The 13,144-nt window shown below is 42.5% G+C and overlaps 1 protein-coding gene across 4 annotated transcripts in view; it reads right to left on the reverse strand.

Moving 5' to 3' along the window:
* invs (inversin) overlaps positions 1-13,144 on the reverse strand; it is a 33,867-nt gene that overhangs the window by 1,882 nt on the left and 18,841 nt on the right. For all 4 annotated transcript variants that reach the window (XM_086038198.1, XM_086038199.1, XM_086038197.1 and 1 more), the window contains 10 exons: positions 12,038-12,209; positions 10,185-10,340; positions 9,945-10,066; positions 9,151-9,258; positions 8,189-8,295; positions 7,880-8,089; positions 5,607-5,815; positions 4,010-4,424; positions 2,378-2,532; positions 115-198 (listed from right to left, as the gene is read on the reverse strand). In XM_086038198.1, coding sequence (XP_085894324.1) covers positions 115-198; positions 2,378-2,532; positions 4,010-4,424; positions 5,607-5,815; positions 7,880-8,089; positions 8,189-8,295; positions 9,151-9,258; positions 9,945-10,066; positions 10,185-10,340; positions 12,038-12,209 — 1,738 coding nt within the window. The remainder of the gene's footprint in view (positions 1-114; positions 199-2,377; positions 2,533-4,009; positions 4,425-5,606; positions 5,816-7,879; positions 8,090-8,188; positions 8,296-9,150; positions 9,259-9,944; positions 10,067-10,184; positions 10,341-12,037; positions 12,210-13,144) is intronic.

Genomic DNA, 13,144 nt, shown 5'->3' on the forward strand with positions numbered 1-13,144 from the left:
GGCATTCAAAAATGGAGCAAAGGTCACTCCAAAGCCCAATATCCCTTCCGTTTTGTGAATAGTCCATGTTTATTAAAATATCAAAGTATTCAAAAGGAGAGTTGAGTGACTTACGCTGGCTCTGTGTCCGTAAAGGCACGTTCAAGAGCAGCTGAGACCCTCGGAACGAAGGATGTCCCCGTACGGCCACGGAGTTTCCTAGAAGGCAATTAAAAACATCATCACCATTTTCTCTGTAAAACGCAGGCGGGCGGGGACAGAGAATTACCGGTACATGTTATGTCTTTAAAACAATTACGTAGCTTTGTTTGAAAGTCCGCTATCTTAAGACAAAAACCTAATATGAAACGCCGTGGACTGGCTAACCCATAGCATTGGTGTTGCAGTGTTAGAACCTTTTAAGGAACGGATAACATATAATATAACAATACTAACAGGCATATATTCTTTATCCTCGGCGAAGAATGACTAACAATACAGCGGTGTGCTTAGGAGCTATGCTCGTATGTCTCGGTTTTATACTGCCCCCAAGTGGCCAAGGCGCACATACCAGAAGGAGCAGCATAACGTTCTTGTCAAAAATGGGGCGACACCAAGGATTTAGATCAGGCTTGGGCAACTTCAAAACTGGAGGGGGCCACAATTGCTCATCAATGCGGGGCCACATAGGACCACGCACTTCCTCAACAGATGTATGACAAAAATGCCATTTTTAATATGGAAAAAAAATTCGATGCATGAATCCACTATCATGACCCACTATCCTAATACTACAAACTACAAAAAGTTTGAAGCAAACGACAAAATAACCACATAAAGTAATTAATTTCCCAGTACAAAGGGCTACTTTTGTTTCTGCAATGCTGAAATTGAATTATGAAAAAAATAAATAAATAAATAATGGCTCCATGATTAGCTGGTCCACCCAAAAATGTTCAAACAGGCATATCATCATTGTGTTATCATTCTCCCTCTCTCCAGTTGAGATGAAATGATATTAGAGGCCCGGCAGATATGAAATTATTGGGAGGCAATTAAATTAAGGTGTACCACGATTATGACAGCCAGCGCCAACCAGACTCGAGTTGTATGTCAAATGTCCGTCGGATTCTTTGCGGCGTGGACGGGAGAGGCAGCCGGCGTGCATGTGTGTGTTGCGCGCGTGTGTTCAGCGGATCGCTCTACACTGTTGACATTCCCCCTGACAGCTCTGAACTTTTCACGACGCCACGACTGTCAGAGCGACGGCGGAGGAGGGGGGGAGAGGTGAGAACGGGGAGCGGGGGTGGGAGGAGCCGCGTCACCAGGTTGGGTGAGAACATTGAGATGTGTCCATCTTTCTAACTGTTTGGGCACCGGCATGCTTGGGAGCAGCAAGGTTCCTGCCTGTTCTCCAATCATCACTTGCTGATGTGTGATGAAGGTCAAGCCTGTCTGAGGGCAGGCGAAACCCACCCCTAAGGTTCCAAACAGACAGATGGGTCAGTGTGCGGACACTAGCGCCACCCAAGACATTAACGCGGGTCAGGGTGGTCAATTTCAGAGTGTTCCACACCACTATGACGGCCAGACCGGTTTGTGGTCTCGTGTGCAAATCAGGTTCGAAAGTACAGATAAAAATGTGCGCCGTGCGGGGCCAATTTATTGTCTTCGTTGGGATTGGGCGGATTTGCAGAACATTATGCCAAGTTCTACTTTAAGTAACTTCAAAGTGTCCTCACTTTTTTGGGGTGTCTAATTTTAATTTTGTATTTATTTTATAATGTCCCTGTACATAAATTACGGAGCCCCTAAAGTGACATGGGAGAAAAAAAAGAAATATGTTTCTCATCCTAATGAGAAACTAGCGAGAAAACTTACTTGTAAGTCTCATTCTCACGAGAAGGTTTTCTCATTTGGATGAGGAACTTTCTCGTCCTAACGAGAAACGTTTTTTTATACCTGCGAACACTAGCTTGTTTGCCCTTGTAATAAAGTCCCAGGTGAAAATATAACTGAACTAGGTCCTGCGATGTCATTTGAACACATAAACACAAGCCGAAATGTCGTTATAATGTCTCCCATGCACGCATACTACTTTCTCATCCTAATGAGAAAAGTTTCTCATTCTAATGAGAAAGTTTCTCATCCTTACCAGAAACCTGAGCAAGTTCCCCATGTCACTTTAGGAGCTCCGTAGTAAATAAATACAGTCAGGGACATTTTTTTTTTAGACCACTCCTGTTTCGTCAGTTTCGTAAATAAAGTTTCGTAAATTTTTTTGGACAAATAGAATGATGACATCAAAAATAGCTCATAATAGTTTAATTTAAGAACTGATATCTAGCCATTTTGATCGTATTGCATCTGTAGTCAGAACATTTGACGCAGCTCTTACCATAAATGTTTTGTAGCACCGACGTCTTACTGGCTGCAGGTTTCGCGGGAGGAGATCGCATCTCTGTCCGCCTCTTCCGCGTGTGGGCGTGGTTTACGCCCCTTAACCCCGCCCCCTCGCAGGCCTCGCCTTCCCTTTGTCTGCGTGTGAGGAGCCTACGGACACACGTGCGTCAGATAAAACAACAAAGTCGTTTTAATGGGCAACACATTCACTGTAGAAACTAAATGGAAACAGAAGGGGCTGTGTGATGGCCTCGTGCTGGTAACTATTAAGGACATTGATGGGCAAAGTACGGCCTGGAGCCTGTTCTAGACTAGAATAGAATAGAAAGCCGTTACTGGCATTGTATGGTGCAGGTACAACCAAAGTGTGCGTACAATGATTTGCAAATGCTTTTCAACCTATATTCAATTGAATACACTACAAAAAACATAATATTTAATGTTCAAACAACATTTTTTTTTTTTTTTTTTTACAAATATTCACTCATTTTCAATTTGATGCCGGCAAAATGTTTCAAAAAAGTTAAAACATGGGCACGGTGACCATTGTGTTACATCCCTTTTCCTTATTTGTTGAAGCTTTGTAGGTGGAATTCTTCACCATTCTTGCTCGATGTACAATTTTAGTTGCGCAACAATCCAGGGTCTCTGTTGCCGTATCTTACGCTTCATAATGCGCCACACATTTTCAATGGGAGACAGGTGTGGACTGCTGACAGGCCAGTCTCGTATTTGGACCGAGAGTCGAATATGGCTGGGCATTGTCAAAGGCGGGGCTTGGATGGCAGCATACAGAGCGTACGGAAAGTATTCACAGCGTTGAACTTTTCCCACATTTTGTCCTGTTGCCCCAGTTTGAGGTCCCGAGCACTCTGGAGCAGATTTTCATCCCCGGGTGTTTACATCTGTACATTGCTGCATTCATCTTCCCCTCAATCCTGACTAGTTCACTAGACATTTCTTACTGCTGATAAACATCCCCGCTTAATGATACTGCCACCACCATGCTTCATTGTAGGCGTGGTGTTGGTCAGGTGATGAGCAGCGCTGGTTTCCTCCAAACATGACGCCTGGCATTCATGTCAACGAGTTCAATCTTTGTCTCATCAGACCAGAGAATTTTCTTTTCTCATGGTCTGAGAGTCTGTGACTTTTTGCAAAAACCAAGGGGGCTGCCATGTGACTTTTACAAAGAAGCGGCTTCTGTCTGGTCACTCTACCAAACAGGCTTGATTTGATGAGTGCAGCAGAGATAGTTTTCTTTCTGGAAGATTCCACAGAGGAGTGCTGGGGCTCCGACAGAGTGACTATGGAGTTCTCGGTCACCTCCCTGAGTAAGGCCTTTCTCCCCCAGTTCAGTTTAGACAGGTGACCAACACTGGGAAGAACTTTTGTTGTTGCCCCCGTCCCAGCTTTTTTTTTTGGAACGTGTTGCAGGCATCCAATTCAAAAGGAGAGAATATTTGCAGAAAATCAATGTTCATCAGTTTGAACAATAAATATCTTGTCATTGCTGTGTATTCCTGCAGGCATCATTTTGGTGACCGCTGCCTTTAAGCAACATGGCTGAGCAATGGAAACAAGAACTTGTGCAATCCTTTGCCTGCGACTCAAATTTGCCACTCACCTTCGCCATGCTCGCTGGATGATGCTGGCCGCCTCGTGCCTCCTCCTGCTCCGCGCTCTGTCCTGTTCCCGTGACGTGCTCGCAACGGCGTGAAGTTTCCTCGAAGGGCTCCTTGTGTTCAAAGCGCCTCCACCATGTCGAGCTGGATCTTTGGCCTTGTGGCGTCTGCGCTTCAGGGAATCAGTTTTTCTCAGAGGTACGGCGGCCGTTTGGTCAGCGTCGGAAGAGGGGCTCGTGAACGAGGAGGGCGTTTGCTCCTTGACTTTATGTGCGGAGGAGGGTCTGGATGATGTTAGGCTGCTAGGAGGGAGCGAGTCCTTCAGCCTGGTAGTCGTGTCGCAGGTCATGTGACTTTCAGGGCTCACGGTGTCAGGTGGATCATTAGCTTTGCTCCTTATGGATCTGCTCCGATGACCTGGTGGAGATAATACTGTACATTGATTTATTATCCAACCAGTCCTCATTAGGGGAGCTTAACCCTGTGGCAGCTGACGTTTGGGTAAGAGGTGGGATACAAGATCCAGGGCACACATAGAAACAAACCATCGTTGACAATCACATTCACATTGACACCATTTCCATTGCTTTCTAAATGTTGACAATTATTCCTATCCCTCTACACATCTTATTGGACAATTTGGAGGAAACACAGTCTTTTGCACCATTCTAAGGGCTCCTGGTCACTTGGAGTAAAAGCTACAATATTGACTCTCAACTGTTGTCATCAAGGGCCCCACATTTTCCTATTATTTCGTTTTGACCCACTTTTGTAGATGTTGAGAACAATAAAAAATGAAAATAAAAATCAACTCTGTAGGCGCCGAAACACAAGTATGCAAGGGTCGACTGTATATCATGCTTTCAGACATAACTACACATGCTCACGTGTCCAGAGGAAAATGTGTTACGGTGCAATGAAACTACGGAAAAAACATTTGGCTACAATGCGAAAAAGATTTAGTGCAAGATTTAGTGCAAGAACATTTAAAAATAGTTTTCAAACGTTAGTTGTAAAAGAGGGTCTGAAAATGTCTGGCAGTGAATGAGTTAAGACAAGGTGAGGGCAATTAATTAACAGCTCCAAATATCAGAATTGTTGCCATAAAACTGTCGGCCATCTGCTGGAACGAAAAACAATGTCAGGAAAGGACTACTAGAACCACTGAACTTTAGGTGGTGGTAATCATAGGCACTGCTGGTTGGTACGTGTTGACTTTGTTTTAATATGTGTTTGAATGTGATTGGTCAATTTTGAACACACACGTGGCGTGTGCACATCCTCTCAATTATTTTAACTTCCATCTCTTAAGATTGAATTGTTTTTCTTTTTTTATATATGAAATCAAATGAATGCTGAAAAAAAGATTTCCATGTTTTCTCTTGGACTCATTTTTTAACATCATAAAAATCTTCCATTTGAACAGGGCTGGGTATCTTTACATCCACTGTAAATTCCATTCAACTGGAAAATGGACAAATTTGTCTTCAATGAACAAAACACACATGCTTTTAAGAAAAAGATGGAGTAAAAAAAAACACATGAGCAAATGCAAACTCCACAAAGGAAGGTCAGCGCCAAGAATTAATTTCGTTCTACCTTTGTGTCTCTCCTCTTTGCTCCTCCGTTCAGGTTTGGTTGCTTTCTTGGTCTCCACCAAAGAGTCTTTCACGGATAAATCCGCCACTAGGTTAACCAAGGAGAGCTTCTCCTGCTCGGTCGTCGCCGAGGACGATTTTGGTTCCTTCGCCGTGGTCGCAGTGATTTGCTGCACGGCTTCTCTCCGCCGCAGTTCCTCCTCTCGCTTCCTGAACACAACCAAAAGCAGTTTTACACTCAAATGGCAACAAATTATATGAATATTTGGGGTTGGAATAATGATCTTTAATGCGGAGTCTTTCAAACAGGAATAAGGAATTTTAGACTAAATTCGTGATGATTTTGGTCATTACTGATGCTAATAATTTAGGGCAGCTGTTGTATAAATGACCCTTACATGATCAGCTGGTGGTCAAATATATTTTTTCAGCACTGCACATACAGATTAGTGATCAGTGATCTCATATTGCTCTACTGAAGCAAAGTTCCTTGTTTGTAGTGACTAGTCATGGCACCATGAAAAGTTGACATTTATCACTGGGTCATACCGAAGCTAAACACATTCCTTCGAAATTTGTTCACAACTTTTTGTCCAGTTACAGATCAATTTGTCCTTGTATCATGACAAAGCGTCACAATTCATTGAAATTGTAATTTCGAGTTAAATTTTTTTAATGTTTTGAACTGATCTCTTTGGCATGGAAATGACACACCAAAGTTGAGATGAAACACTATGTTAAGAGATATTAATAATAATAATAAAAAAGACAATGCACTAAATTCTGTCATTCCATGATGCAAAATATGGTTCCCTCAAAATTGTCCAATAGGATATGAAAAAAAAAACATATGAATAGATTGCTATATTTGCATCTTTATCTAGGTTCTCATCAAAATGTAACATGTTTCCCCATTTATCTTTGGCTTAACCATGCAGCATAACTGTATCTGTCCTATTCACGAAAATAACACTGAAAGTCATAAAAACAACAAAGCTAGTCCAAAGCCACCTTGGAATTTTGTACGGTACTTTACACATGCAAAAACATACACTCCTTCTATTCAAGAAGTATTGAAATCCTTTAGTTGTGCATCTTAGTAGAACAGTGATTCCCAGCCACTGCGCCATGCCACATTAGTGTGCCATGGGAAATCAGATCAAAATCAGCCATAAAACCCCCGCACATTGCAGTAAGACTAGATTGTTTTGATGTTTTATTTTTTGGGGTAAAAATAACTGTAAAATTCTGTGATTCTGTATTCTATATATGTCTAACTATTCTACAACTACATGAAGCACTTTGTGAGGCTACTCTGTGAAAGGCACAAAGAGTAAATACTTTGACTTTCTTACTTTGGTCCACAAATGATTAGTTATTTGCAACAAATAATGTCTCTTTGTTCAACTATAGCCGGATTTACATGGAGACTTTTTTGGCATTTAGTCAGAATAGCCATTTTAGCAGAGCTGGGCATTCCGTCTATGTGACGGACCGGTGCATCTATCCATCACTGACGGACGCCCGTTTTGCTGACGGTTGACGGGAAAAATTTTTCCTTGTTTCCTTGTTTCTAATTCACGTAAAACTATCGGAACACCTCATGGCCCGAGAGGCGAATGACGAGGACGCTGCATAGACATATCTATCACATATCTATCTATCTACCTGTACACATAGACACGTACGGTAGAGGTCCCTCTTAGCCAATGGGATGCCAGGAAGATGCTAGGTAATAGCCAATGGCAGAGCAGCTATGAGTATGTTGCGTGCAGGAAACTCCGGAGCTGCGAGCATCAGCCCATACTTTTACCTATCGTATCCTGAAATTTCTTTCGTAACTAGAGGCAATATTTTCCTGTCGAGGCGTTTCGTACCTTGAACATTTCATATGAAGAGACGTTCGTAAGTAGAGGTACCACTGTAATAGCTTTGGGTTCAACTAAACTGGCCAAATCACATTGACTAAATTGAGACAAGCTCATCATTAACATCTATTGCTATAACAATTCAATTTCCTTTACATAATATATCTATTTCATGGTGTGTGGTACTAGTAGAGAACAAATATGAGACGTGAGTAAATGACAAGGAGCAAAAGCAGCATGTCAGGGGAAAGATGTACGTGTGTGCAAGGATGACAGCGAGAAAGACAGATACGAGGAAAAGTGCGACAACAAACAATGTCATTGTCAAAGGCATCCTGCGGTGACCGAACAAACGCCACAAGACAAGGACGGATGTATAAGTGAGTGTTGTTTGTTCTTCTCTCACTTGGCGGCGTCCTTGCGTAGCTGCTCGTGCCTCATCAGGAGCTGCTTCCTCTCCCTGAAGGCCTTGCGGACCGTGTAGCCCTTGTAGATGGCCTGGATGGAGGCGGCGGCGATGTCCTGGATGGCGGCGATGGACAGGGCGCCGTGCTCCAGCATGAACTGGGTCACCTCGCTGTGGCCCCCCAGCAGCGCGTAGTCCAGCGGCGTGTACCTGCGCGTGAACGCCGTTGTCACCCACACAGCCTTTTGAAGGTCTCCTTACCTTTGTGACTGCTACGTCTCATCGTCATTATCATCATCAAAGACTCGCCTCTCCTCTGTGTGCTCCATGTGGTTAGGAAAGGCACTGTAGCCCAGCAGCAGCTTCACGGCATCCAGGTAGCCATTGTTGCACGACCAGTGGAGAGCAGTCCGACCCTGTGGAAACAAGGTCATACCGGCGACGATTTTTAAGTGGGAAAAAAAATGGAGGGGTGCCAACCTTTGCGGTAAAAGGTAAAAACATACTGTGTGATAATTACTCGAGTAACTGTAAAACTACCAAGGTACATAGCTTACATTAGAAAAAGTCCCCAAAGTAAATCGTTTTGATATAAATTAGTGAATAATTAACACCGCCCCTAGAAAAGGTTCTAAAAATGCCTATTGATGCGACACAATGGCACAAAGCACTAGAGAAAGCTCCTCAACTCACTTCACCATACGTAGTTTCTTGGCACCAAGATAGCAGCAAAACACTAAGTGAAGCTCATTCACTTTAACATAAAAAGTCCACACAGCCCAGTTCAAATGTCAGGTTTTTGTGGTATTTTCATTTTTTTAATGAGACCAAGGGAAATCAATTCCCCAAATGTTCCACCATTAACTTGACCTGAAACTTGTACAACTCTTTTAAAGAGAAGTAAAACTAAAAAAAAGTGTGCACACCCTTGTAAAACTGGGGATGTGGGTGTATCCAGAAATCAATCATCAATTTTAACTTGTGTTAAATAGGTCGGCACACACCTTGTGCTAACACTGCCTGCTGTTTGGAACTGTTCATAATTCCTTCCACCTTATCTAAATCCACAGTTCCATCTGAAGAAAAACAAGCCCAAATGATGATGTTGCTACCCCCATGCTTCTCTGTAGGTATGGTGATGAGCATTGTATATAAAGTTTTTGCAAAAAAGTTCAATCTTGGTTTCAGTGGACCATAACAACATTTCCCAAACAATATGTGTATTTTAAAACACTGGATTAAGATATGGAAGCATGGCATCGGAATTCTACCTCCTTGTCTTGAATGTTTGGATCAGCATGTTTCTCCATCAGGACAGCCATGCATGTGATGTAGCCACCATAAGCAGCACACTGCAGAGGAGTCCGCCCTGCTTGGTCCTGCCAGACAGATCGGATCATAAAGCTCATTGAAAGGTGTGATAGAGAGTTGATTTTAAATGATTATTAAAACACGTTGCATATTACGTTCGACCGATATTACACACGAACCGGACACTTTCTATTAGGCACACTTGCACACATCTAATAAGATCCGCCACAAGAGCATCATCATCACCTCTGTCTTATCAACATTAATAATAGTCACATGATCAAACTGCCAAGACTAAAAGGCCAACAATATTTTGGTGATCTTACTTTGAAACTACAAGAGATGACACATACTGTTTATTAGAAACAGCTCTCAGTATGAGGCAGCACAGTAAACCACAACCGCAAATATAAACATAGGGTGCAAGTGCCAATAAAAAGCATAATTGTGCGATTAAAGGCAGGCATTTTCTCTTAGATTAGATCTCATTACATAGTGTACTTGCAATGAAACCACATGTATAATGTATATTATCGCCACTGGATGCCAGAGGACTTCAGGGACGGGCAGCAGCTTGAGAAGAAAACCTTTTTTATTTTATTTTTTTTTATTTTTTTTTTTAGCCTGCTAAGTTAACTACAACCAAAATTCATTTGAAATACAGTGCATATTTGAAACGCTTTCGAGACCAGAGACTTGAATTTGTGGTCCAGCCGTTTATTGCTCTATCACCGCGAGGTGCTTCAGAGCTCACCTGTACATTGGGGCTGATCCCGTTCTCCATCAGGATCTGGCAGACCTCAGCGTTCCCTCCCAAAGCTGCCCAGTGGAGAGCAGTGTGACCGTCCACGTCCACTAGGTCCACACGTGCGGCGCCTTTATTCAACACAGTAAGCAGCTACAGATCTGACATAACAACTACAGAGAACATAAATAGCATTGGAACAAGGCAAACAGATTCCTGGATGAAACTGCTACTACCTCTGACACCCACCTTTGATGAGCGTGAGGATGACGTCCCTCTGTCCCATCTCACAGGCACGAAACAGCGGCGTGTGCTTCATTACGTCCAGAGAGTCCACCATGGCTCCCCTCTCCAACAGCAATTTGACAGTGCTCACGTGACCTGACAGGGAGGCTGCGTGCAGCGCTGTTTGGACAACAGCAACACTAACATTAATGTCTAGCCAAATGGACGCCACACACCTCACTATAATGCGGTAGAAGTACACCCACAACATTATGACCACTTGCACAATTTAATAGTAAGGGCAAGAGCTGTATCCAATATTTTGCTTTTACAATGAAAACAATGCTGAGTTTTGACAGTTATCAACAATAAGATTATTATTGTGGTTGTATTTTGGAGTGGTGTACAACTATATAGCATCATAACTATAATTTTTGATTCATGATTGAGGTAACTAGCTGAAAAATACCGGGAAAAACTGTCATTATGTTGCAGTACAGATGTACATTCAAGATGAAGTCAACCCCCCTAAAATATTGACAAAAATATGTTCTGTGAGCCTCCACTAGTCTTAACATGGCATTATGATTAATGTTGCATTTGTGGAATATGAGTTAAGCAGCAAGATCGACCCGTTTTTAGCCATCACATGGGACGGCCATTTTGCCACTTTCTGCCAACTGAAAATGACATCACAGTTGCTCAGGGCTCAGGTAACAAGCAATCATGGTTCTGGTTGAGAAATAGGTGAGCCGTGATTGGTCGTTACCTGAGCCCTGAGCAACTGTGATGGCAAAATGGCCGCCCCCCGACATGGACAAAAATGGGTGGATTTTGTTGCTAAATTCATATTCCACAAATGCAATATTAATCAGAATGACGTGTTTTGACTAGTGGGAGCGTATAGATCATATCATTGGGGTTTTCTTCCCCTTCAAATCCTGTATTAGTCTTACGTTATCAAGACATTGTTTGGCTGGTTAGAGGTATGGTGTGTTCACATTGTTTAGGCATTGAACAGTACCTAGGGGTTGTAAAAGGAAACAGAATCACTGATTTTGATGTATAGCACATTTCATACACCATGTAACACAATGTGCTTCACCATTATACTTAAAAGTACAACATTTAAAAACTGTTACATACAGTGAAATATATTGAAAAACAAAGAAAATACACGTTTAAAATAGCTTACTAAAATGACCCTAAAGTGCATGAACATGATTTTAAAAATACTTTAGAAATCTTAATCATAGGTATGAGATTTTTTAATTAACCTGGATTTAAAAGCATTTACATTTTATTGGTATGTTTTGGAAGTTTATTCATTCATATTATTCATTCCGAAGCATAGCAGCAAACTGGGACCTTTTATCGAATGCATTTTCTATTGATATCGATCATGTGTCAATCGCGATACATAATGATATTGATATCATCCCAAATTCGAGGAAGTGATGTGATTACCAGTCAGCCACGTTGTCCTTCACGCTGTCTAGCTTGCAAATGCATACATAAACAATGATGGCCAGGCTAGACATTGATTATACATCCAAGAGGCCCCTCGGCGTCAGGGGTGTGGCGACGTGTCACGAGTGTGTTCATGTGTGAGTGCGCAGGAGGTGCGGCGCTGGCAGTGGCGGGAGTCTATATGGCAAACTCCCATTAATTTTGCTGACACTATCAGCGTCCCTCTCTGGCTCGTCATCTGGGAAATCCCCTTTGACATCACCATGCCTCGCTACTGAGAGGCCGCGGGCTGCACACTTGACAATCAAAGCCAACAAGGTGAAAGCTGCGTAAGGTGTGTTAGAACTCATTCACGCCACATACAAGCGCACGTAGCCCTTGGCTCGTCTAATTTTAGCGGTGCTCACCGGTGCCGCCATACTTGTCGGCCATGTTGATGTCAATGTGAGGCGTGAGGGCCAACATGGTGCCGATGACATCATCGCTGCCCTTCCCGGCCGCCCACATGAAGGCCGTCCTGCCCTCCAGGTCGGGCTCATCTTTCACCGATGGGTGGGAGACAAACACTCCGACTGTCTCCTATTCACGCACACGCACAAAAAAAAAAAGTTTTGTGGAGTAATTTCTAGGAAAGAGTTTTCAAGTAGAATAAAAACAAAAAAAACCGTCTAATTCAATGAGAAAATCGTAACTTGATGATGAAAGATGATGGGATGATCGTACTATTCCTGCTGGTGTGGGGGGGAAGCCTCCACTAAACCCAAATGTCAAAAAGAGGGCATAAATTCCACAAAAGAAGTGACAAAATTATTGAGCCCCATATTGGTGCAATGGAGTGAGATCAGCATTGTGGGAGAGGGGGAATAGTCTGCGAATTGAAAACGATATTCTTCTAAGCATTTTTATCCAGATTTGCACTTAAAGGTACTTTGCATCTTAATGGATTTTTGGGCTTTTCACGTGTGTGCACACTCTACAAAAATGTCACAGAAATCTGAAAAGAAACACTTGAAAACAAATGTCATACGTTCATCAAAACTGAATGTGAAGGTATTCTGAATAAAAGTGGACCCTGTGTTTCAGGGGTCAACTTTCAGATCCACGGCTGCTGCAAAATCGTTTTCAAGTAGTTAAAAAAACACTTGAGCTCTGGAATACAAACATGCACATATTCGCACACATGTACAGGGCCCAAACACACACACACACTCACATTTGGAGTGTTGGCCTATAACAAAAATGGCAAGAAAATACATTTTTTTGTAGTCAGTTTTGGTCTTTTTTTTTCAGGCAGGAGCCTGTCACAGAATACAGTTTTATTTTCAAGTGGCTAAAAAAACACGTGTAGGTCTTTGAGTGCTGGGAAACTTCCTGACTAAAGATGACAAAATGGAAAATCCGTTTTGATCTGCTTACGCACTTTCTGTACTCTGGTTGTTGTTTTATTGTATTGTTGTGGTGATCAACCAGATGGACACCTGCCAACTCAGATCAATTGAGATGTTCCCAAACTG

Source organism: Filicampus tigris, chromosome 8 (genome assembly GCF_054856515.1).
Source record: "Filicampus tigris isolate MCC_2025a chromosome 8, RoL_Ftig_1.0, whole genome shotgun sequence".
Taxonomy (NCBI): Eukaryota; Metazoa; Chordata; class Actinopteri; order Syngnathiformes; family Syngnathidae; genus Filicampus; species Filicampus tigris.